This window comes from Peromyscus maniculatus, chromosome 5, assembly GCF_049852395.1.
Source record: "Peromyscus maniculatus bairdii isolate BWxNUB_F1_BW_parent chromosome 5, HU_Pman_BW_mat_3.1, whole genome shotgun sequence".
Classification (NCBI taxonomy): Eukaryota; Metazoa; Chordata; class Mammalia; order Rodentia; family Cricetidae; genus Peromyscus; species Peromyscus maniculatus.
Window position 1 is genome coordinate 73,246,001 of NC_134856.1, and position 26,597 is coordinate 73,272,597.

At 41.8% G+C, this 26,597-nt stretch overlaps 1 protein-coding gene across 3 annotated transcripts in view; it reads right to left on the reverse strand.

Annotated features, from left to right (window-relative positions):
• The window catches only part of Spag6 (sperm associated antigen 6), a 57,067-nt gene extending 33,545 nt beyond the window's left edge, over positions 1 to 23,522 (reverse strand). The window contains exons 1-4 of one of the 3 annotated variants that reach the window (XM_042278046.2): positions 23,365 to 23,522; positions 23,195 to 23,290; positions 4,783 to 4,949; positions 472 to 655 (exon numbers count right to left, since the gene is read on the reverse strand). In XM_042278046.2, coding sequence (XP_042133980.1) covers positions 472 to 655; positions 4,783 to 4,949; positions 23,195 to 23,290; positions 23,365 to 23,389 — 472 coding nt within the window. In that variant the 5' untranslated portion in view covers positions 23,390 to 23,522. Of the gene's footprint in view, positions 1 to 471; positions 656 to 4,782; positions 4,950 to 22,701; positions 23,291 to 23,364 lie in introns of those variants that run through there. The other 2 variants (XM_042278047.2, XM_076572620.1) reach the window with 2 other exon arrangements.
• Positions 23,523 to 26,597: the final 3,075 nt, after the last annotated feature.

Consider the following 26,597-nt stretch of genomic DNA (forward strand, 5'->3'; position numbering starts at 1 on the left):
GTCATGAGTGACAATGAGCTCAGGTGATGACAAGCCACAAAAACATCATTATTTGACCAGTTACCAAGAATATATTTATCTAGTTGGTTGGCTGAACTTTTTTGTTTTGTTTGTTTTATCTGGCTTGGTTTGGTTTGGTTTCGAGACAGTGTCTTGCTGTGTAACCCAGGTTTGTTGAACTTACTTTGGATCTTCCTGCCTCTGTTTCTTGAATGCTGGGATTACAAGCATGTACCATTGTCAATCCCGCTCTGCCCTACCACCCATCTACTTCAAATTTCCCTTCTGTTGGGACTCAAATGTGGAAGTGTTTTGTAAATATGTGATCCAAACAGTATGGCTAGCCTTTGAGACTGCTCTTTCATGATATCCAGCAACACCTTTAAAACTCCATCGATTTACTAAACAAAGCTGCTTTTTATCTAATAAATCTAAACTTGAGTCACCCAATTTTCAAACACACCCCAGTACCTGCATTATGCCTTGCAATATATGCAAGTGCCCAGGCTGCAGCTTCCTTGACTCCAGGGTCAAAATCTTCCAAGCATATCACCAGAGAGTCCAGGGCGCCACAGTCAACTGTGGCCTGTGCCAGCTGAGGAGAGTGTTTACCAACTGCTCGCAGCACAAAGGCAGCTGCTTTCTTGTAGACACACTACAGGGAGAAGAGAACAAACCCAGAATCTAAAATAGCCTGGAAGCAACACAGAACATGGCATTAACGTAAAGCACAGTGCCTCTGAACGCAAACAATGCGAACAGCTGATTCTTTGATATTGCTTCTGTTGAGTAACTAACCTGGAGGAGAGGCAAGGTTTAAATTATGCTACAAATGTTTTACTCTGAAGCATGCATTTGGAAATTGCATAAAATCAAATACAAACATGGCACTTTCTGCAAATTCATAAAATAATGGGATTTCTGTATCTGCTTGATACTGAAAGGTTCTGCTTGGCTCCTGGGAACTCTAGAATATTTCCGTCCACTGACCACCTCTTTTCCTTTACTTCCTCTCAACCTCCAAGCACAGCAAGCTCTCCTGACCTCAGCAAATCATCCTGAATAACAGCTATGCTCCAAGATACACCTAGCAATCACAGGCATTAAGATAAAACATTCACACTTCTAAAACTTCTCCTGCTTAAAAAATAAAAATAAAAAGAAGATAAACAATAGAATATCTTATTTTTCTATCCTAGAAAGGCTTTTTTTTTTAAAGATAAAAAACAAGCCAGCCATTGTGTGACTTGTGAATGCTGCTTCATATGTCTAGTACGCCCTGTATATAAATTTCATTTGGCCAGGGAATAAAAAACTGAAAGTGAAGCATAGAAGTAACATGTTTCTCTCCATTTGCTAAAAGGTTACACATGCAGGAAATAGGTGGCTACCACACAGTTGTTATGTGACTAAAATAATATAGAGATGATCTCATAATTCTCTGTTGGTTTCATCGCTTATTTGTTTTTGTTTTAAATATTATTTATTTATTATGTATACAGTGTTCTGTCTGCACATATTTCCACAGGGCAGAAGAGGACACCAGATCTCATTACAGATGGTTGTGAGCCACCATGTGGTTGCTGGGAATTGAACTCAGGACCTTTGGAAGAGCAAGCAGTGATCTTAACCTCTGAGCCATCTCTCCAGCCTGCTTATTTGTTTTTTAAGATACGGTCTCACTGTGTGCACTGGGCTGACCCGGAATGTACCACATAGCTGACACTGGTCTTGAACTCATAGAGATCTGCCTGCCTCTACCTCCTGAGTGCTGACATTAAAGGTGTGTGCTACCATGTTCAGCTGATCTCACTATCCTTATTAATATAAAACCCAATTAATGTCCCACTTGACATTGCCAGTTTTGAGTTCTTTATACTAACTATTGTCTTGGTTACTTTTCTATTGCTGTGAAGACACAATGACCAAGTTTACTTATGGAAGAAAGAATTTCATCAAGGGTTCATGATTCTCAAAGGTTATAGTTCATGATCATCAGGGTCAGAATCAGCAGGGCAGCAGCCAGGCAGGCATGACTCCGGAGCAGCAGCTGAGAGCTCACTTCTGATCCACAGCCAGGAGGCAGACAGAAAACTAACTGGAAATGGCTAGCACTGGCTTTTGAAACCTCAAAGCCCACCCCCAGTGACACACCTCCTCCGACAAGGCCACACTCCTAATCTTTCCCAAACAGTTCCACCAACTGGGGAAACAAGCATTTAGATATGAGCCTAAGATGGCCATTGCCGTTCAAACCACCACACTACTAAAGAAGGAACAGCCAACTACCTTCTCTGAAAGATTTCTAGTCACTTAGGCTAAAAACATAAACAATAAAAATAGTAGGAAAAGAAAACATACCAAGTGCATTTTAACAAGTTATATCTTAAACAGTGGCACATGTTAATGTAAAAAATTACTATGCTAGTACTGATGTTTTAATGCAGCATATTTCCTTTTGTTTCTAAAATTATGTCAAAAACCCAGTCTCGCCGGGCGGTGGTGGCGCACGCCTTTAATCCCAGCACTCGGGAGGCAGAGCCAGGCGGATCTCCGTGAGTTCGAGGCCAGCCTGGGCTACCAAGTGAGCTCCAGGAAAAGGCGCAAAGCTACACAGAGAAACCCTGTCTCGAAAAACCAAAAAAAAAAAAAAAAAAAAAAAAACCCAGTCTCTACCAATTTATTCAAAAGTAAGGTAGACTTTTAAAATAACTTTCTTAAGACTACTTTATTATAATCATAAAAATAATGTTGGAACATTCCTTGTTATTATCTTAAACTAATTTGACTTTTATTCTGTAGAATTACCAATTTATAATGTAAAGTTATCAATAGCTATCTGCTAACTACCAGTGCCTAATTACACTTTCTGATCACTTTCTCCTGTACATTATTAATGTTTCACATTTCATGTTCTTATTCCTATAACCAAAAGAATAAAAAACAAAAAGTAAAATCTTGCTGGGCGGTGGTGGCGCACGCCTTTAGTCCCAGCACTCGGGAGGCAGAGCCAGGAGGATCTCTGTGAGTTCGAGGCCAGCCTGGGCTACCAAGTGAGTTCCAGGAAAGGCGCAAAGCTACACAGAGAAACCCTGTCTCGAAAAACCAAAAAAAAAAAAAAAAAAAAAAGTAAGTTGCTCCTTAGCTTCCCCTCCCTCGGCCTTTGGCACCCAGGAGTCCGTGTCTGCCTTATGGATTTGCATATTCTGTATATTCATATAAATTCTACTATGCAGTCTTTTGCGTGTGGTATCTTTCACTTGGAATAATGATTTAAGAGTCATCCATGGTGTGATACTTATCAGTCCCAGTTCCTTTTTCTGACAGAGCAGCAGTCACTGTGTGGGGATAGGGTGGATGGCATTCTGTTTTCTCACTGATCTGTTGATGGACCTGCGCTGCTCTCCCTCCAGACCCGGAGAGCCATGCTGCTCTGAACACTTGTACATGACTTTTGTGAGCATTGCAGTTAGTTCTTTCTGATGCATAGCTAGAAGAATTGCTCGTCCACATCATAAACCCTGGACTCACTGCACACCTGCAGAATTACTTCCCATAGCAATCATGCCATTCCATATTCCTTCCGGCAACAGCCGAGGGTTCATTTCTCCACATCATCACCACACTGCTAATTTTCCTTGAAAATATTTGTCATGCTCATCCTGATAAGTGGGCCACACCATGATAAGTGAAACCACACCATGCCTTTAACTTGTACCTCTTACCAATGCTGCCAAGTTTCTCTTTGTTTGTTCACCATTTGGAGATGTTCTTTTGGGCAAGTATCTATTCAAGTTCTCTGCCCATTCTTCAGTTCTTTTTATCTTTTTGTTAGATAAGTAGGAATCTAGTCTTAACGTCATCAAAAGAAGGTGCATACTGCATTATGATAAACTAAGAGTGAAATGAGTAGTCTAAAACTCTACTTACAGATACCAAATAGTCAGAGAAACATAGAATAACACCAAAGTGCTCTGTGCATGCATGTGCGTGCATGCATGTATGAGTGTATGAGTGTGTGTGTGTGTGTGTGTGTGTGTGTGTGTGTGTGTGTGTGTGTGTGTAGACCAGAGGTCAACTTCCAGGGTCATCCTTAGGAAAGTCTTCTGCTCCTTTGAGATAGTGTCCCTCTTTGGCCCAGCTCATCAATTGTGCTAGACTGGCTGGCCAGTGAACCCCAGAGATCCTAATGTTCCTGCCTTTCATCCCCAGTGCTGAGATTAGAAGCATGTGACACTATGTCTGCCATTTGTACATGGATTCTGGAGACTAAACATGGGTACTGGTGTTAATGGGGCAAGCAGTTTATGGACTGAACTATCTCTCCAGCCCCCAGAGAGTGTTCTAAAAAGAGTTAGAATGCTTGTTTACTCGGAAAAATACTTTCTCAAACTTTCCATGTGACGCAGTCTCTCCCTCAGGGCTGTCTCTCACTCTTTCACCTGCATGCAAGGGTTGCTGAAAGCAGCCATGTTCTTTCCCAGGGTGCTAGCCTCTTCCCTGAGGTGGATCCTTGAGCTCTGAAGTGAAGAGAAACGCTGCATATGTCTAATCGCCTGAACTTTTTGCATAGTCCTCTTAAATTAAAAGTAATGGAAAAAAAAACAAACCCTCATATCAGTCCCAAAGCAAAATTCCCTAAAGATGTTCTCATGCACACATAGGAATCCAAGGTTGTATTAACAGCCTAGTAATTCTAATGCCTTCAAGTTTACAACTGTGCCAAGGTTATCAATTTTTTAAATCCAAGAGGAAAAAAAAAAGTTTTTTAAAAAGTCTTACATTCTGCTCTGCCAATGAATAGACAAGCTGTGGAAGAATGTCACCCTTCACGACTGCTTCTGCTAAGTCATCGTTATAATTGGCCAGCCTCCCCAGAGCCAAGGCAGCAGTCTGTTGAATCGTTGGGACCACGTCCAGAAGAAGAGGCCTCAGCAACGACATTATACCTGAGTTAAAGTATGAAAACCAGAACTCAGCAAAATTTTAATTTAAAAAGCAAAACATGTGATTCAACACATATGCAGTGAGGAAATGAAGGTTTAAAAACAAAACAAAAATCAGTAAATAAACAAACAAAAGTGAGGTAGGCATAGTAGTACACACCTGTATGTAATGCCCTGCTTTCAAAAGGCTGAGGCAGAGGAATCATGAGTTCAAAGCTCTCTCTCTCTGTGTCTCTCTGTCTCTGTCTCTGTCTCTCTCTCTCTCTCTCTCTCACACACACACACATACACATACACACACAAGTATTCAGTGAAAACTAATTGGATACTTACAGAGGTATCTAACTGGTCAAGACACAAAATCATGCTAGCCACCAAAATTACTAACACAGTGGGAAATACAGGCTCTGGAGCTGGATGAGAATTCACATTTCTGACTCAGAGGTAAACACCGATGATGTCATCAGGAGGACTGTGGACAAAGGTTAGAGCATCTTGGGCAGAGCCCCGCCCCCCATCCACCACCTTTGCCAGTCCCCTCTCTCAAGGATCATTCCAAGTCCTTTGTTCCATTTGGTCTTTTTTTCTGGCTGAACTACATTTTATTACAGAAAATGTTTTCAGGCTCTATCTCAGACCTGAGAGTCAGGAGAGTCATTGTGCCTGGCCAGTACTCACACTCACAAAAGCAGAAGTGGATCTTTAAGCAAATCCTTGTGCTAAGGAAGCATAATGTGTCACTAGCTCTCCCATAATATTTGTGCCAGGGTTGACTACACAATGGCCACGTGGCCATCCTCACCACAGTGAGTCATTTATATGGACTGGGCGCTTCATGCAAAGCATGCTCTGGGAGCCTTCCTCTATATCAACTCACCTAACTCTCACGACACACCTAAGAACTTGGCCCTCTCTTTATGTCCATTTCACCAGTGGAGAACTGAAGCTGGGCATGACTAAGTATATCGTCCACAATTAGGAACTAGTGGAATGAATCTGGAATTCAGACCTTCTCTATTGATAATTAGTGAACAAAGGTGTCCTGGGAACTGAGGAGGCTGGGGAAGGGAACCCAATAACAAATGCTTTATGGTTACCTTACAGGACATTTCAACTCTTCCTACTGACTTTATCTTACTGTCTAAAGCCAGCCAAGTGCCATGTGCTACTTCTGCCTTAATGTCACTACTTAAGTCTAAAGTTACAAGGGATAATGACAGCATTCAAACTGGAGCAAAGTGCCCCTTGACTTCCTAAATGTTATTTACCATACACATTTATTAAATTTCATATCACTACATTTATTCTTTAAAAATACATCCTGGTGGGGGCCAGCAGCTCGGCAGGTAAAGGCGCCTGCCACCAAGCCTAACTCCCTAAGTTCCATCCCCAGGACCCACATGGAGAGAACCAACTACTTCAAGTTGTCCTCTGACCTCCACATGTACCCTGTGGTACGTAGACGCCCACATACACATTACACAAAATTAGTAAATAAAAATATAATAGTTTTTATAAAGATATATATGTATTTACATATGTGTTATATATATTCTTGTGATAGACAAACTCGAATATTGCCAAATAGTCTTGTATCATTTTATATTTAGAAATATTTGAAAGAGAAAAAAATAGCGTTTACAGTAACACAAAATCAGACCAAAAACAGCACTGCCACAGCACGAGCTGGAAACAACTGTGCTCGTCAAGATGGATTTGATTACACAGCCTGTGAGTCTTCCTAGTTTTCCACTTTCATTTGGTTATTATTTCTGTGTTTTAATTGGCTGGGTTGGACCATGCTCTGTAAGACCACAGCTGCCTGTATGGGAGAGGCTGCCTGCTCACATGTGCTTCGGGATCTGTGTTAACCAGGCCCCGACGTTCATGAATGCTGTTTATTCTTTTTTCTAGACCTTCTAATACAGAGAGCATCAGAAGTCTCACGACAAAAGTTTAAAGCATAGAATAAAGGATTAAAATAGTTACCAAATGCTGACATGGGTTATTTCTGGAAAGATTCTGGATATTAAAAATATATATATTTCTTTTTAATACTTCAGTATTTGTTCTGTTTTGCTATGATAAAATACAAATGGCAAACTTACCATTCTCATTGTTTTTAAGTATGTGATGAGTGTGTTGTCTGATTACAGTGCTATTTAACCATCACCAGCTAAGAACTACCTGTCTCCCATAGCAGCTACACCACAAAGGGCTCAGCATCTCTGCACCCTCTCCATCAGTTAGTCTCCATTTTTCAAAATGGTGGCCATCCTATTGGGGGTGCATCGGTACTTCACCGTGGCTGGTCTGCATTCCCCCAGCTAAGATTGATGAGCATCTCCTCACGTGCTTACTGGTCACATATACGTCATTCCTAGAAAAATGTCTATTTAAGTGTTTGGCCCATCTCTTCATTGGGTTGACTTGTCAAATATCATTTGACATATTTATAATAAATATGTGACAGTTTTATTAAAGAGGCCAACAGCATAAACAGTAAAGTATCACAATGAGTGCACCTTTGAGTCCACAACCAGAAAGTTGCTTAAAATAGTTTTTTAAGAACCACAACATGGTTTTATGGGGTTTTTTTCTTTTTCCAGATGAATCTGGCATTTCTTTCTTTTTTTTTTTTCTCTTTTTGACATATGTATGTGAAGGCAACAGCTTGTCATCTTTTGAAATATGTAATTGAGAAAACAGTCAATACTGTGTTATTCATATTGGATTGCATTTTAAATTAAACCACAAGAACTCTGAATTGTTAGGGATATGAAAAATAGCCAGGCATGGTAGTGCACATCTTTAATCTCAGCACTACAGAGGCAGAGGCAGGAGAATCTGTGAGTTTGAAACCAGCTTAGTTTCCGTAGCACGCTGCAATCCAGCCAGAGCAACACGGTGAGACCCTTCCCTGTCTTTAAAATTAATAAATAAATAAAAATTAAAAAGCTTACAGTGAATTGTTATCTAGGGTTATAATATTCAATTATAAGTCTTTATTATTAACGGTTTGTTAGTTACAACTAACCAACTACAAATCTCCCAACTTTGGGAGTTTTCAGTTTTTATTTCATCAGTCCTCATGGTCAAAGGAATTTTCTTCCTTTTATGTTTTCCTCGTTTTTTCAAATACATCTGGCTCATAAAATATTAAGCCAGGGCTGGAGAGACAGCTCAAAGGTTAAGTGCATTTGCTGTTCTTCCAAAGAACCTAAATTTAGTTCCCAGTGACATCAGACAACTTACAACACGTGTAACTGCATCTCCAGGGGACTCTGCACATAAGTGCACATACCAACACACACATACACACACACATACCAACACACACATACACACACACACACACACACACATCTTTTTTAAAATGCAAAGCCAATAAATGGTTGGTAGTTCTTTTTCTTCTGTTCCTTTGTGCCAAATCAGAGTTCACTTTCTATGTCAGTTTATCTGCCATATCATAATATTTCTAAATTCCTTATTTTAAACAGAAGCACAATGCAAATTTTTTAAACCTCCAAAATTACAGAAAATAGGACAGTCAGTTTGAAATACTTTGACTTGAATAACTTTTTTCAATAAGTGACCTTGAGAAAGGTAACTTTTTATTAGAGAAGAAAATAAAATTTCAAATATTGCCCCAAATGTCTACCTCCTAAATTATAGCTTCAGGCACGTCTCTTTACCTGGATGTGTTCTGAACTTCCCACCGGCATGGAGACTCCGTTATTCTAAGTTTGAGGTGGAACATGTACCTCAGTGGTAGCGCACTCACTGGGCTGCCTGGTCTTCTGTGACACAGTCTAGAGCTACCTCAGAGGAGGGGGCCTCAGCTGAGACAACGCCTCCAGAGAGCTGGCTGCAGGGCATTTTCTTAATCAGTGATTGATGGGGAGGGCCCAGCCCGTTGTGGGTGTGCTGTTCCTTGGCTGGTGGTCCTGGATTCTGTAAGAGGGCAAGCTGGGCAGACCACAGGGAGCAAGCCAGTAGGCAGCACCCCTCCATGGCCTCACTATTAGCTCCTGCCTCCAAGTTCCTGCCCTGTTTGAGATCCACCCCTGGCTTCCTTCAGTGACGGACTACAATGGAGAAGTGTAAGCCAAACAGACCTTTTCCTCCCCAGCTTGCTTTTTGGTCACGGTGTTTCATGGCAGCAATAGGAACCCTAAGACACTTGCCTAATGTGTCTACGACCCCGGGTTTAATCCACAGAACCATATGACAGAGGACAGAGAAGGGGGGATAGGTAGGTAGGTGGGTGTGTTCCCCAAATATACAGATATGGGAGGAATGATATAAAAACAAGCACTCACTAAAGGAAGAAGGGAAGTGACAGAGACAGTGAGGAAGGAAGTAGGGAAAGAAAAAAAACAGCAGCTTGCTTCTTACCCGACTGTCCCTGAGGACCCCAGGGTCACAATGAGTGCATGGAAGTAAGAGCCCATTGGGGGGTCACAGCCTCTGGTCTCAAGCCTCTAATGAGGGGCTCTAACGCTATTACCAGCATTTCCTGTGAACAGTTCTAAAAGTTAGTTTTTATTCTTCGATAATTAATACACATACAAAATGAATTTTGGTCATTTCATCCCACCCCGCCCCATTACCTTTTCCCATGGTCCTCCCTCTCCCACTAAAGTCCCCCTTTCATCTCAGAACGTCTCTGCCCTGTTTTGATGTCTTGTGTGTGTGACCCACTAGGTTAAATTAGGACTATTTGCATGAGCAAGGTTGGGCATTATTTATTGGCGCATGGTATCATATCAATGGCTACATCACTGAAGTAAGATGATGCTATCCCTCCAGCAAAACCAATCGCCAATAGTCCCTCAGAAAGGGGTGGGGCCTCATAAGCCCCTCCCTATTCATGATGAAATGTCCATGGGGCTCAGTATTGTGCAGTCTTTTACCAGTAACTACAGCTTCTGTTAGCCCATGAGTATAACAATGGCCAAGTCATGTCCAGAAGGTTCTTTTTGTTTGTTTGTTGTTTTGTTTTGCTTTACAACACTCTTTCCTCATCATCTGGCTCTCATGTCCTTTCTGCCCCCTTCTGCCACGTTGTCCCTAAACCTTGGTGGGTGTAACATATGACATAGATGTCCTGTTTAGGACCGAGCACTGGGCAGTCCCTTATTCTCAGCATTTTGATCAGTTATGAGTCTGCGTTAGCTGCTGCCCACTGCTAATAGATGCTTCTCTGACCAAATGCTCCACTTTGCTTTCTGTTGCTGTAATGAAACACTAACCAAAAGCAGCCTAGGAGAGAGCAGGGTTTATCTGGCTTACTCTCCAAGGTCCCAATCCATCATTGAGGGATGTCAGGGCAGGAGCGTAAGCAGGACTTGAAGCAGAAGCCACAGAGGAGTGTACTTACTTCCTTGTTCACTGGCTTATGCTCAGCTAGCTTTTTTATACAGTCCAGACCCACCTGCCTAGGGATGGCACCTCCCACAGTGGACTGAGGCCTCCTACACTGATCATCAATCAAGACGATCTCTCATAGACTTGGCTACAGGCCAGTCTAATCCGGGCAGTCCCTCAGTTGAGAATCCCTCTTCCCAGGTGACTCTGGGTTCTGTCAAGCTGACTATAAAAATTAATTGTAAACTAAGTTTTAAATAAACTGATTGTTCTGATTTGGGGTCTGATATATCTGCAAGCTCAAATATTTGAAAACTTGGTCCCCAGCTGTGGTGGTGTTCTGAGAGGTTATGGAACCTTTAACATGGAGCCTAGCTGTCAGATGAAGGACACTAAGAGCAGGTGTTTGACGGTTATAACCACCTTTGCTTCTAGTCTAGCTCTAACGCCCTGTTCTCCAAACCGGCAAGACCCTGACACAAGGACACTGGCAAGGACAGAGCTGCTCCTGTCACCACGCCAGCACAGAGGATGGAGACCTCTGAGACTGTGAGCCACAACCCGCCTCTTCTCCTCTAAGTCACTCCGCCAGGCATCCTGTCATGATAAAGAATGCGATCACACCCGAATAGTCAAGGGAGGGTCACAGCCTCTAATAATCACAACGCTGTCGGTCAACCCCTTATACTGCAATGTAGGACAAATTACTTGAACTCTATATGTCAATGCTGCATAGAAATCATTAGGAAACAATAACTATTTCCAATGACAAAATTATTTTCATTTTACACACAGATAATACATATAATATAATATATATATAGAAATACTACCTCTATCTGCTATTTATTTTCATTTCTTTTTTGAGACAGGGTCTCTCTAGGTAGCCTGGTTGTCCTAGAACTTGATATGTAGACCAGGCTAGCCTTGAACTCACAGAGATCCAACTCACAGAGGCTTCCTGAGTGCTGGAATTAAAGGTGTGTACTTACTTTTTTTTTTTTAAGTATTGCCAATTTTTTTCTTCTAGTTGTGAAGCTATATCATAATAATATTTAAAAGTATCACTGTAATAAAAAGTTAATATTATTCTTAAAAGGTCTGCTAATAGGCCTTTGGTCTACTTATGTCATAGTAAAGTCTTTCAGCCAGGTGAGGTGGGGCCCACAAACAGAACCAGCTACTCAAGAGGCTAAGAATTGTCTCCTGTGAGCATAGAGCTTGGAGCCAACTTGAGCAACACAGTGAGATCATGGCTTTTAAAAATAAATAAAAGTGTGGCATGGCAGCTCATACTCAGATTAGTAGTACTACTTCTGCCTCTAAGTGGAAGCATTGGGGTTTGAAAGAGCCACCACAGGCTCAAAATGTTTGGAAACTTGGTCCCCAGTTGTAATGGAGCTAAGCTGGACTACATAGCAAGTCCCTGTCTCTAAAAGAAAGAAAAAAATAAAAAGAAAAAGATGGGTGGGTAAAAGTGCCTGCCTCGGGATTTAACAGAATCTACAGGTCCCACATGGTGGAAAGAGAAAAGTGACTCCTGAAAGTTGTCTTCTGACCTCACACGTGCACTACACTACACTCTCTCCTCTCTCCTCTCTCCTCTCTCCTCTCTCTCTCTCTCTCTCTCTCTCTCTCTCTCTCTCTCTCTCTCTCTCAAAACTTTTAAAAGGAACGGAGAGAAGAAAGAGCAAAGGGGGTGTCCATTGTTGCTCAGGTTCTCTGTCACCAGCTTTCTTTAAATATCTTAAATCTACTTTTGACTGAGAAAAATATGAAATAAGTGTTAACTGTTTTAATTTTTAGTGTGTGTGTGTGTGTGTGTGTGTGTGTGTGTGTGTGTAGGTGTGCTGCACATATGGACACACATATGCCACAATGTGTACTTGTCGAAGTCAATGGACAGCTAAGAATGCATGGTGACTACAGCCCGGGAAGACAGAGGCGGGAGAAAAGGGCTGAGAGAACAGACGAAGTCTTCAAGCTTCCCACTGACTGGAGTATTTTGAACTTTATCCCAGCAGGAAAGCGGCAACAGGATCAAATGTTAAACCTCTCTGGTGACAGTGAGGGGAAAGGGTGGCAGAGGACCACACGGGAGGTTGGAAGGACAAGTAGGAAGCTATGTGAGGAACTGAAGGTACCCAGCAGGGAAACAAAAAACTAAGGAGACAATTGAGGAAGCAGGAGGGATGAGCAACAGTGCTGTGTCTCTGGCTAGGAGGAGCGATGGATCTGTGGTTGCTGAGTCCTGACAAATTCCTATCGCCCTGAAATACAAGAGTGGAGAAGGGCCATAAGGCAAGGGATAAAGCTAGAAAGGTTGGTTGGTGCTAGATCAAATTGAGCTGTAGGCCAAATCCAGCTTCCAGTTGATTTTACTGGAAGTGTGGTGGGAAGTCATTTCACATTTGCACCACTTACTCTGGGAAGTACATAAGTCAATGATTTGTACCAATGCCCAGATGCACTGGGGATGGCTATTCAGGTCGTGTGCTGCTGGGGACGCCACTTCCTTAAATCCTGCTGCACCACTGGACGACGGGGCTTGACTGCGTAGAAAAGCAGCAGCCGCCTCTGACACACGGCTGAGCATGTTCTGCGGTCCCTTGTTTATGTGAGGTATGTTCCATTCTTCAAGTTACCTAGCAGAGTTCCGAGTATGCAGCTCACTCAAACCCTTGACGCTGGCCCCAAAACACCCATCCACTTTTTTCTATTGTAAGCATGTTCTAGGATAACTGGTTAGTAAACCTTATTCTAATTTTTCCAAGTTTACTCTATGTGCATGTGTGCCTAGGTGGACGTATGTGTACCATGTACATGTAAGAGCCTAAAGAGGCCAGAAGAGCGCATCAGATTCCCTGGAACTGGAGCTGCAGGTGGTTGTGAGTCACCATGCAGGTAATGAGAACCTAACCCGGGTCTTCAACCAGGAAAGCGAGTGCTCTGGCCTGCTGAGCCACCTTTCCAGCCCTCTAGTAGTTTGGTAATTTGGATTCCTCTAAGCTCGTATATTTAAGTGGCTATATTTTACTGAAACTAGTTTCACAACACTGATTAATGCACAACATGCTCTCATTTCCTTCACTGTTTTTTTTTCATTATAATAATTTGCCTGTTTCGATGCTTGCTTGTTTGTTCTTTCTATATGTTTTTATTGATTATTTGGGAATTTCTCGTAATGTACCCGATCACACTCACTTCCCAGTGACCCCACTACCACCATTGTGATGACCCCCCAATAAGAGAAGAAGAGGAAAACAAAAACAAATCCAATTGATGTTGCCCATATCCTCACTGGGGCTTGGTCAAGCTCCCAGTGGCCGGCCCCTTAAAGCAAACCCCGGCCTCTGCCAGAAGCCGTCAGCTGAGGAGAGCCGCACTTCAGCATCCCCATGGTCATTTCTAAGTGTTCTCTTCAATGGCTTCTTGTCTAGACTGTTTCTTTTCTTCTTTAAGGCTGGGGGGAGGTTGTCACAGAAGTGGAATGAGTCTTTTTCTGTCCCCCGCAGCCAGCTCCCAAATAATGACATGGAGTCTTCTTATTAACTATGAAAGCTTGGCATATAGCCTATAGGGTGGATTTTGGTTGTTTGGTGGGTTATGGATGTTTGTGATCATTTAGGGGGTTGGTTACAAGTTGTTATTGGTCATGGTCAGAAAAAAGATCTGAACAAAGAGATTAGATTTGGGGATCTCTTTCTGAAGGGAGCAGGGGGGGATATAGTATAGAAATGATGGGATAAAAGGGTGGATTGTTGAGTCCACTTTTGAACAACCACTAGTCTCAAAACGGACTAAACATTATAAATGTAATTCTTAGCTGATGATTGTTCTTATTGTATATAGTTTTACTATGTGAGAGTTAAAACCTTTCCTTTTTATTTAGACAAAAAAGGGGAAATGGCCAGGCAGTGGTGGCACACACCTTTAATCCCAACACTCAGGAGGCAGAGCCAGGCGGATCTCTGTGAGTTTGAGGCCAGCATGGTCTACAGAGAGATATCCAGGACAGGCACCAAAACTACACTGAGAAATCCTGTCTCAAAAAACCAAAAAAATTCCCCTGTTATTATTTGTGAGCTGGTAGCCCAAAGAAAAAAATCTGACTACATATGGCATACAACATGGAGGCTCAAATATCCAAACACGGGGCCTGAGAAAGCTAAGAAAAGTTCTGGACAAGAAGCCAGATGTGGATTCCTAGTCCTGCAGTCTCTCAGGCAGCCCAGTGCTCGGTGGCATACAGAGACAGATGCTGCTCCTGGCCTCTGCATGAGGGCTGGAGCCAGCCACCAGTACCATGCACCAGAGCCATGTGCTAGGCTGAGCCTCATGGCAGATGACAAGTCAGTTTAAGATTTGTCTCACGTGGCCAAAGAATGCTGCAAGCCAGCTCCAGACACAGAAAACCTCTAAAAAGGTACAGTATGTTTGCAAATATGTTTAGATGCTGAATAAAGAAAAAAAATGGGTATAGACAGTCAATAGAAAAAGTAAATAGTTAAAAAATAATAAAGTCTTTAAAGAGACAGTAAAGTAATATAAAAAAAATAAGCCACATAAAGATGGGAAATAATAGGGTGCCTGGATCCTGTATGGTGCTTTGTTGACTTTGAACTTTTCAAATGCTAATGTACAAAAAAACAAATAGCTGCTGAGAGACATTGGATAATGGAAACGGCTAAATTAAACCAACCTATATATTTTAAGAACATCTTAACTGCAAAATGGAAGTCAGAAAATGTGTTGCATTGGGGGAGAGGTTATGCCTTTGTTTCCACAGAAAACAAAAAGTTATGGTTCTCTTTAAAATTAATAAAGATCGGCTTTGATTGGGGGAGAACTCCTGAGGATCTTGTCTGCAGATATGAGGGGGAAAGCCAAGAAAGACTACAGGACAGGTGACATGTATGCTGATCCCTTAACATGGGAACAGCTCTGCAACTGGATGAGATATGATAAATCTTGTTGGCTACAAAGCCCTCATGATTGATGATGATGATGATGCCATCCTTTCATATAACATGGATAAAGATTTAATTACAGTTTGGTTATACAGTCCAAACAGACTTATAATGTTGACAGATACCTTTTACCTGCTCAAACATAGAACCAAAATAAAAAAAAAATCTTTACTGACTTGTGCACACTGCACAGTCCATACTTGTGTCAATGCTGATATACATGTTACCCTTACAAGTTTGTGCTTTCAGAAAGAAAAAAAAAAAAGGACCAAATACCAATGAAGACAAGTAGCCCAGGTGATCCAGTTTCTCAGAATGCCTCTGTTGCAGTTTCCTCAAAATTCTGCATCTAGAACAACTTCAAAGCTGCTAGCTGAAATGGTCCAGTCTCACACACTACTCCAGCCAAGACTTCAGATAAGCCCTGCATTTTCCCATTACACAGAGACTAAACAAAAAATAATATTGCTAGCTCTCCCAGGACTTGACCATTATCCCAATTTTCTCAGAGTCCCCTAGAGATGCCATTGCCCCCCAGATAGCAGGAAGCAGTACAGAGAACACGATGCCCACATTCCCAAGCTTCACACAGTGTACAAATACCCCACAACACAGAAGTCTTCTGTCTCTCATTCTTAACTGTGAGTCTGCAGTCATCGAGACCATTGCAAAAGTGTCCTTGCCCTTTACAGTCAGTGGCAACATGGATCATGGACTTCTCCTTGGTTTCTGGTGACAGCATGGACCACGGACACCCATCCACATGGCCTCCAGGATCAGCACAGACCACAGACCTCAGCATGGTCTCCAGTTGCAGTACAGAACACAGACATCAACATGACCTTTGGCGGTAACACAGATGACAGACATCAACATGGCCTCCTGCAGGAGCAGACCATGGACATCCACACTGCATCCGGCTGCCACATGGACCACAGATCTCAATATGGCCTCCAGCAGCAGGGCAGACCAGGACACCAACATAGCCCTTGGCTGAAGCATGGGCCAGCATGGACCACAGACATCCACATGGCCTTCGGTGGTAACAGAGGCCACGGACATCAACATGGCCTCATGCCACCACATAGCCTTCAGTGGCAGCAAAGGCCGCACACTGCTTATTTTTGTTTTAAGTCTTTCTTGCATTTTAAAAATTGTGGCCTTCATACAGTTTCTTCTGAACTTTATGATTATTGTCTCTGACCACTAAACTGCACTTGATTACTCATAAATTTTAGTATATTTGTCATAGTTTTAGTACTATTATACATAACTTAGTACTAGTTTCATTGTCATAGTTATTACGATTTAAGATGTTATATGGCCCTTCCAGCACAGAAAGTCTTGTCATTTACTTAAAAAGTCAAAACAAGTTCCAAAAAGTATATTGTTTTTACAAAGAGTATTTGTAATGGCAAATGGTTCAAGAAACAGTCAGGAGCAAAACTTGCTCATTTTTATCTTTTCTATTTATTCTCATTAGCTGTAAGACCTGCTGAGATCTGCTTGATGCTCACAGTTAATTAGCATTGAGTGGGGGACTGCCACACCTGGTGTCACTGCTGAAGGAGGAGACTTGGGAAAGTGGGAGAGAGGCCACAGACACTTGCTGACCAGCTAGTGACTCTTCTGAGAAGGCAGAAGTTATTACAAATGTGTTTCTTGTTTAACAAACACAGTCTTGTCATGTGTCAGGCACATCTCTAAGAAACAAGCAGATACCAACCCACTAAATCCTCATTTTAAACCTTGAGGTAGAGACCACTTATAGCACCAGCCTATGTGGTCTGTTTCTGCTACTGTCCATCGCGTAGTCTACTGGCCAATGAAAAGTGGCTCATGTGCTAACTTTACAGAGGACACTGAAGGGTTCAATCTCTTTAATTGATATTACTCTGCCATTAGCATTACTATAATTATCTTCTGTGGTCACTAATTAAATGAAAGCTCCCCTAATTTTCCTAGTGTATCTACCTCACTTTTGACTTGATCAACACCACTACCATCTGTCCATGAGATTTCAAGAGAGAGCCTACATGTTATTTCAGGGCAGAGTGCATAGCTCAGTGACGGCATGTGCAGGGCCCTGGATTCAATCTGGCTAACTTCTAGAAATTCACCCGAGGTAATACCTATACCAAGATGCATCCTTAATTTAGGTGTCCTTCAAATAAATAGTAATGTATAGATATAAAACAATAGTAATATATAGTTACATAACTATTATATATATTACATATATAACCTATATCCATTAGCAAATAAGCCACAGAAGAGCAAGAACTGTTCCTTTTAATGTTTACATCATCTGCACATATATTCAGTGTCCATCTGGCACCTGTGCATGCAATAAATATTCACTAATGGCAAATGAGCCAACTGTGCAAACTAGTGTGCTACTTTCTCTCTTTGCTAATAGGTATTTTCAGGTTAGGCATACAATGTCAAGTATAGCAATCATGCAATTATATATTCATAAAACTTTAGGGAACTCTCACTGGCCATTTAAACTGTCCCCTCCCTTAAAAATTACACCACACCTTTCTGGAGTCCATTAATTGTGGTGGGACGCCTTGCTCAGCCTTGATGAAAGGGGAGGGGCTTGGTCCTGCCTCAACTGAATGTACCAGGCTTTGCTGACTCCCCATGGGAACCCCTTCGCTTTTGGAGGAGGGGACCCTTTTGGAGGAGGGACGGGGTGGGGGAAGGCTGGGGGACAGTGGGAGGAAGGATGAGAGGGAGACCTATGGTTGGTATGTAAAATGAATTAAAAAACTGATTTTATCTTGTCTTCTTTTACCATGTATTGTTCCTTACTCGATATATATGATTAACTTCAGATGATTAAAATATCTAGGGAGAAGGCAAAATGCTAAATAAAAAGAGCTGTACCCAAGGGACTTAGCTGCTGCTACTTATTTCTTGGGTAATATCTGCAAAGAAAATATTTGTAAGGCAGTTCATTAGAAAAACCTGTTTGAGGGACTGGAGAGATGGCTCAGCAATGAAGAGCACTAACTGCTCTTTCAGAGGACCCGGGTTCAATTCCCAGCACCCACATGGCAGCTCACAGCAGTCTGAAATCCAAGACCAGACAAACACTCAGGTAAAACGCCAGTGCACGCTAAAATAAAGTAAATAATTTTTTAAAAATCTGTCTGAAGCTTAGGGTAGACATAATTCAACGGGAGAGCACCTGGCTAGCGTACATGAGACTGGGGTTTAACATGCAGCAAAACACACACACAGCCACAGTCTGCACGTGGAGTTAATTCCTTATTCACATACTTTTTCTCAACTGTTTAGACAGTTTGCTCTACTTTAAAAGATGTGCATACATGGCACACTCTATGCTCAGCATGTTAGCAGCCCTGGGTTCAATCCACAGCACCCACAAAAATGGTGTGTTTAAAATGGCAACAATTAATAGCTATGTATCAGGGGAGGGGATTGATAACTGTATGTGAGATATAGAGTAAGGTTATTGTTGACATTGGGGACTGAACACAAGTTTCCTGGCAGTAAGAGGGGGAATATTTTACAAAATAAAGAGGAACAATTTTTTTTTTACCAGAAATACCATATATAGAGTAGCTAACTTGACATATAATAAATAATTAACTAACAAGTAACTCTGGGATAAATAACTGTATCTTTTGATAAATTCTTTTGACAAGGTGGCCAATGTCTTCTTTGACAGGTATCTATTTCATTTTAAAGTTAGACTTCGGTTTTCTAAAAAACACATGTTCTATGCATTGTGTGGTGGTGCACACCTGCAATGCCAGCACCCGGGGAGCTGAGGCAGAAGGATTGTGAGTTCCAGAGAAACCTAAGATACACAGTGAGTTCAAGGCCAGCCTGGATGACTTTAACAAGATGTATGTTGCTATAGAAACATTTCTATGGAAAAACAATATAGTCCACACATACATTGACAATGACTGACTTGACAGGCATAAAACTCAGAATGTCTAGAAAAGTAGGCAGTGATTATCCTCCCTAGAGATGTACACATGTACAAATATCACTTATTTTTCAGCCGGACTTTTGAAAGAACTCAAACAAGCCAGGGATTTAACATTGAGGGGCTGGAGAGATGAAGAGGTCTTGCTTACAACCATCCAACCGCCCATGACTCCAGTTCCAGGGGATTCTCTTTTGATCTCCATGGGTACCAGCCTTAAACACGGTGTGCATACATACATAAGTGCAGGCAAAACACTCATACACACAAAATTAAATAAATCTTCAAAAAGTCATACTGAATGAGCATCTTGGCAAGAAGCATAGGCAAATGGCAAATCCAACACCCTCTTTGAAAAGTAGGGTACCCTAGCTTGTATCCTTGCAGGCCATCCCATTAGCTCTTAGGCAAGGCCAGTATTCTTTCCAGAATAGAGCCTTGGGTTCTCCTAGGATCGGCGTAACTGTTCAGCAGAAATCCCAGTGTTTGCTCCACTGAAAAGAACTTCATACAAAGTATGATCTAAGCCAAAAAACAAAGAATAAAGTGTTCATCATAGACTTAAAGTCAACCAATAAATAGCAAATTCACCTCTTGTTCCCTTCTACTTCTCACAGTCAGTAAATCATAGATCACTTGACTGCCCAGAGCTTGAAACAATGCTCTGTGAACCTGCCTGGATCCAGGCAGATTATCAGTCCAGTTCTTTGAACTGCTATCTTGGTTCTCAGTGCCTAGGGGATCCTAGACTTTTCTCTGTATACTTTTAAAGAGCTTCTGGTTTGATAAGACTGTTTAGGACAGAGAGCCTAAAGCTCCCTAAGAGACCAGCTTCTTTTCACTATCAGCCCCACTCCCTCACACCTCCAGGGATTTATCTGTTAAAGTTTGTCAAGGCTGGCTCATTCACATTCCCATAGTGGTTCCCAAGGAGATCTCAAAGGCTGACAAGCTTCACTATTGTTTTATAACCACTAGTACCTAAATACATAAACAGAGAACTTCTTTAAACAGTTAACATCAAAGTTCATTAATAATTTTTACCTTTAATATTGCTTTCACATACAATGATTTAAAATTTTTAGCAAGGGAATGTCTTTCTCATTATGCCTATATGGAAAATGTTTTCCCTATTATCCTGGATCCATGCTGCATGTCTAATTACAGAGTATGTTGGGGTTGGAAGAGAAAAACAAAATCTTGCCAGATACATAGGCCATGTGTCAAAGTCAAAGGTAAAATGCATCCATACCTTACAATATCAAAGGGAAGGCACTTGTCTGATGAAAGCCTGCCTGTAATATAAAATGCACACACTCCAAAGCATGTTTAAATCAATAGTAAGGGAAAAAAAGGTTTCATAATAAAATTTGTAGGTTATTTTTAACTAAAGTAATATATATACAGGGATATTCATGATTTTAAATTACTAAAAGGATTTTCAGATCTAATAAATGTAATAATGTTTAAAATGTTCCCCCAGAAAAAAACTCATAACATGCCATTTAAGCCGGGCGTTGGTGGCGCACGCCTTTAATCCCAGCACTTGGGAGGCAGAGCCAGGCGGATCTCTGTGAGTTCGAGGCCAGCCTGGGCTACCAAGTGAGCTCCAGGAAAGGCGCAAAGCTACGCAGAGAAACCCTGTCTCGAAAAACCAAAAAAGAAAAAAAAAGATAATAATTTAAAAAAGTAGATAATTTTAAAAGACTAACATTTCTCTTTTGTATTCATTTCTTCACAAGCCAAACCTAAGTGCAGAATGTCAAGTCTGAGTCACATGCCTCTGTAGCTTGGTGATCACTTAGTCAGCTAATTTAAATTAAATTCCTCATATACTTGGAGCATAACCCTGGCTACTTGGTAGAAGGAAGCAGGAGGATCATTTGAGACAGGGAGTTCAAGGCCAACCTCAGCACCAAAGCTGAAACCTTGTCTTAGAAAGAAAAACAAAACAAAACAAATAAAATACAATGTATTCTACCTCGTACTCTTATGAGAAGAGGGAATTTGCCATTAAAATCCCCAAAGACACTCTATATCTTCAGTGTTATATACATTTCAATATTTCAGAATTTTTCTAAGTATTTTCTCATTTAAAAAGTATTCATTTCCCTGTGTACATAGTGTCCAAGCAGTAAATCCTTGTAAACAGCAAGCATCCATTCACAGAGTACATTGAGTAGGACTGAGAAAAAATAAAGTAACTGTTTTTAAAATGTAAAATGCCCTAATAAATGTAATGTTTGCACACAGAACAAAGAAAATAAATCTACATGACACGATTACAGAACAAAATGAGTTCTACAATGACAACATTTTTGAAATAGATACTAGTTCAGTGGTTGCCCAGGGATTAGTGACAGCAGGGAGTAGTCGTGATTGGAAAAGGACAATATAAGGGCTGGCATGATGACTCCGTGGGTGAAGGTACTTAGTGATAAGCCTGACAACCTGGTTCAATACCCAGGACCCAGGAGACGAAGGAGAGAGCTGACCTCCTAACCCATCCTCTGAATTCTACCAATGCACCATGGCATGTACAAACACACTAATTCCTCTAGAATTTAAAAGGAAAACACAAACGATTTTGGCAATAATCAAAGTCTCTTGACTATGACAGAGGTCCTCGAGACAAAAGTTTATAGGATGAAACAAGAGAAACTAGAAAGATGTGAATTAGGATCAAGGAATATCTGCATCAGCATCCTCACTGTAACCGCATCCAAAACTTTTGAAAGATGTCTCAGGAGGAAGCTAAATAAAAGGACTGGATTATCCCCTGCAACTACACATACACCTATAATTGTCTCTCAGATATTTAAAGACTTTTTAAAAAAACACTTTCTTCATTGTAAATGGCTCCCTATCACAACCACAAACAGCTCACAAACCCAGTGAGGAAAGAAAGTATCTGATAAGTAGAAGGGTGTTTCCACAAAGAAACCCAGAGTAAACACTGTCTAAAATACTGTGGCCATGACAATCTGTTCTTCATTTATTTTTAATGATGTGTTTCTTTAAACTAGTCTTAAAGATCGCATCCTATAAACTAAGGATTTCTTAAGACCTAATGAGTCGTATCTAGCTTACAGTTCAGTCACTGCCTCTTGTGGAAAGCTGTCCTCTGAGCAAGGCTGGTGCCCTCTTGAACTCTCAGCGGCTGTGGTTACCAGTAGGCACTCTCCCAACATTCATTCATTCATTCATTCTCATTCATATTCTCTCTCTCTCTCTCTCTCTCTCTCTCTCTCTCTCTCTCTCTCTCTCTCTCTCTCTCTCTCTCTCCTTCCTCCCTCTCTCCCTCTCTCCCTTCCTCCCTCCAGGAAGATAAAATAAGGGCTGATATCGCCAAAAGTGAACTCCCCTCTCTCCCACCCTCCCTTTCAGACTAAGGGGCGAAAAGAGGATGGATGCCTCGTGGAATTCACTAAGCCAGGTCCTTACTTACTTCGAATCTCTCGGAAAAGATCCAAGCCCACTACCACTCCTCTTCCATTAACGTCAAGAGGAGAACTGCGAAAATAGCCTGAAATTTCTCCGCTTCTAGGAAGCGAACGTGATCAAAGAGTGTCGAGAAAGGGCATCGGGATAAACGGGTCTGGTTTAGGGTTGATTCCCATCCAGGAAAATGACTTCCAGGCAGTTCATCTGGCTGGCCGATTTGCAACGAAGATGGAAACAACGGTACCAGGCCTCCTCCATCTTCTCCGCTTCACCCACAAGTTCCCGCGGAGAGGAGAGGGTCCGGAGGAAGTTGGAAGCACTTAAGCCCATTCCCAAAGCTCCCAAAAGTTGAGCCGGTAAGGGGGCGAGGAGGCTGACAGCTGGGGCGAGAAGGGGGACCCGGGACCTGGTGAGGCCCGCGCTGGGTGGTAAGGAGGACCGAGGATGGATGCGGGATGAGGTGTGGGGCCAAGACGCCATGCGTGGTGCAGGCTCACCCGCATTCTGCAGTGTCTCGATGTTCTGAGGTCTGGTCGCCTGCTCCGCCACCATCTGCACGAATCGGGTCCGGGCATTCTGGTACAACTCGAACACTGGGGAGAGAGGCAAGGTGGAGCAGCCGGCCCGCCGCGCCATCCCGTCGGGGCGCCCGCCCACAGCTCCTTACCTTGCAGCACCTGCCGCTGGCTCATGGCTTCGCGCGTGGAGTCCGCTCTCCGCGACCCCTCGGCCTCCGACGGGACTGCTGTGTGTACCCAGGCTCCGGGGCAACCGACCGGAACCGGAACGCAGCCGTCTCGTGGCAACGGTAGGTCCCGGGCGTGACGTCACAACCATGATAGAAGGAGCGGCCGAGGGAACCGGGGACTCACGTCGCGCCCTGTCTGGTGTCACTTCCCTGCTGACCGGGAACGGGGCGCAGGCGTCCACCGGGAGGACTCGGTCGGCACCCACGCACCCAGAGCGGCAGGGTCCCCCGACTGCCGCGGGCTGGGCGCTGAGAAAAGGACGCTGGGGGACCCGATGTCAGTTCCGATAGATACATCGGATCAATACAACTCTGGCAGCACAACCTCAAGTTACTCTGTGTTCCTCTTAATGGCTCTCTGACCTACCTGACATTTCTGACTTCCGAATTCCTGGAGGGTCACAGCAACTGTGTTCACACACTAAATTACAATATATTAACAGCAATTAAGGACACTTAGAGTGCATGTGAAAGCAGAGAAGGAAAAAGATACGATAAATATCCAATCTTGCAGGTTTTCCTAATTACTACCAAGTTTGCTGTCTCCTTATTTCAATAAGATTTTTTTTAAAAAGAATTTCTTTTAAATTCGGGAGTCATTTTGTTGCTGAGTGACATTTCCAAAAGAAGAACCTTTACCTGGAAAGACTATTTTACCTAAGTTGGGCTCCTCAGCGTTTCTTTTTCACCAGATTTAAGCACTGTAGCTCACCATCAGTTCTAGCTACTCTTTGAAAATTCTGCACCAAATGTTTCAGTGACAAGTGTCAACTTTAAATATTTCTCTCTCTGAAACTACCATTTCACCAGGTGTCAAGTGGGCAGCTAGCCACAGCTGCTGCCTAATAGTGGCAGACCGGAAATCCTTGATGTCTCTCTTCCTCCCCAGGAGGAAGCACACACATCACTAGCTTTCACATTTGGAATCTTCTGCAGTCACTTGAAAAAATCTTGTCTGAAGGAGTCTTGGTAGTCTGTGCAATCCCCAGAAAGTTGGGAAAAGGACTACCTATCCAAGAAAGGGAGAAGTGTGTGGAGTTCTCTGCTTCACACATCAGGCCAGGTACAAGCCTTTTGCTGCTTGCAGCTCAGAAGCCAGCCACACAATTCTTTGAGTTAAGTAAAAGTTTCCCAGTGGTCTTTTACATTCTTCCCAACAGGGCCTTCAAAGTAGAAGTGTCTGTTCCCATGTAGAGATGTAGAGGAAAACCCTGAGTGAATAATTCAAACTGCTAATGAAGTGTCCTAATTTTATTTTTTTCAGTTCCCTGTTGCATCTTGAAGAACAAAAACTCTTAAATCTAAAGGGTCCCATTGCTTAGTTTCAGTCTTTAAACAAGTCAAACTCCTAAATTGCTACATCTTCCATTTTTAGTAGGTGCTTTACTATGTACTTCCTACTTTAAAATTGTTAAGAGCTCAATAATCTGCTTATGGGATGCTACACGGTTTGAAAAGTTAAGTAGAAAGAGTATTTTAAACTAGAAAGTCTGTGTATGTCATGAACAATGCCCATGAATAGAATGTATTGCCCTAATGAAACACATTATAGGATGCCAATTTCATATCTGAAGTTATATGTATTAAAAATAAGTTACATCTTTTTATCTAGTATCTTTTTCCAAAAGTCATTAAAGTTCAATGAAGAAATGTAACCTAATGATCATATTATTCCCATAAGTGGGAATTGTTGATAATTTAAATATAAAATATAGTAAAGAGATAACTGTAATTAAAAAGAAAGCTACTCTATATTTTCTGACCCATTTTCAATTTATTAACTTTAAAACAAAATGCTTCTCTAATCACATAGTTAAATGAATGTTCCAAGATCACATATAAGTCTCTAGACTATTGGTTAAGTGAAGAACTACTCAAAATGTTATCAAACTAAGATTATTGTTCTTAAAGCACCAGCTGCATTTACAGGTATATCATATACTTACTAAATAAAACTATGCATTTGACTGGAATGAAATATTAACTTGAAAAACTGTTTCAATTAAGTGCAGAAGTTTTTGCCTCCTTTTGGAAAAAGGCTAATTATACAATTTCAAAATCATTCTCCACTTATTTATGAAAATGAGACTGAAAACCCCAAAGTATAAAACCAGTTTTTAAACCTTGTTCCGTTTCTCTTTACAAATCTCCTCTGAGAATCCATACAAATCCCACTATTGTGGAGCTGTATGCTACTCACGCCTAAAAGCTTTGCTAATTTCAACACAGGTCTGCTTTCCAGTTCCTAGCTGAATTTTAAAGGTAAAGTTCTCTATATACTAACCATAGACTGACGTCCACATTTTTAGGAACCTGTTGAGGTCTCTGAAGTGTACAGCTGTTCCTCTATTGAGCCTGGCACACAACAGCATCACTGTGTGTCCAACACTCTGCTCTTGAGAGAATGTGCCTGTCTTCCAGAGTATCAAGTCTAGTAAGAGAAATTAATTCTTTCTTCATATGATACAACCTCTATTAATTCAGCACGTGTACGCCTAACACTGACTTCAGGTCTAAAATCACTCCAGATACTGTGTCTTAAGAGCAAAGACAGAGAGAGTTTGGGTAAAGTAGGGAACGGTAAACTATCTGAAACGTAAATAAGGAAAAACTTCTTATTGTTAACAGAGGATTGTCTGTTTTATAGAGACATGAAATCTCTTTAATTCAAACACATTAGCAGTTTTCAAAGGTATTCAATTGGTAATTGAATGGCATTTGTCAACTTGTGAGACCTCAATAATCCTTTTTGCCAACATCAAGTGTAAAAAATCATTGAAGTAGCTTCACATTTCCACGCTTCAATTAAAGATAGAAGTACTGTGTGTGCCAGAGCCAAATTGGTGGACTCAAATGTTATCTATCATGAAGAAAGCAAACGTAGACTATCTGAATTACGATACGACCCTGATTGAAGGATAAGCATCGCGATCTTGTGTTTAGGTCTGAGCTGACCAGTCAGTTGTGCCAGCAAATTTGCCAGCAGAGCAAAAAAAGAGATGTGGACACTTCCCTATGAATCGGAAGACTGACATTTCTATGCAAGTGTTGTGGTTGTGTCTTATTGTGTCAAATTTGCCTTTGCTTCTCAAGTCTTTTACAGTCGGCCTCATAAGTCTTAAGGGTCTAGTGCTTTTCAGGCCAGTACAACA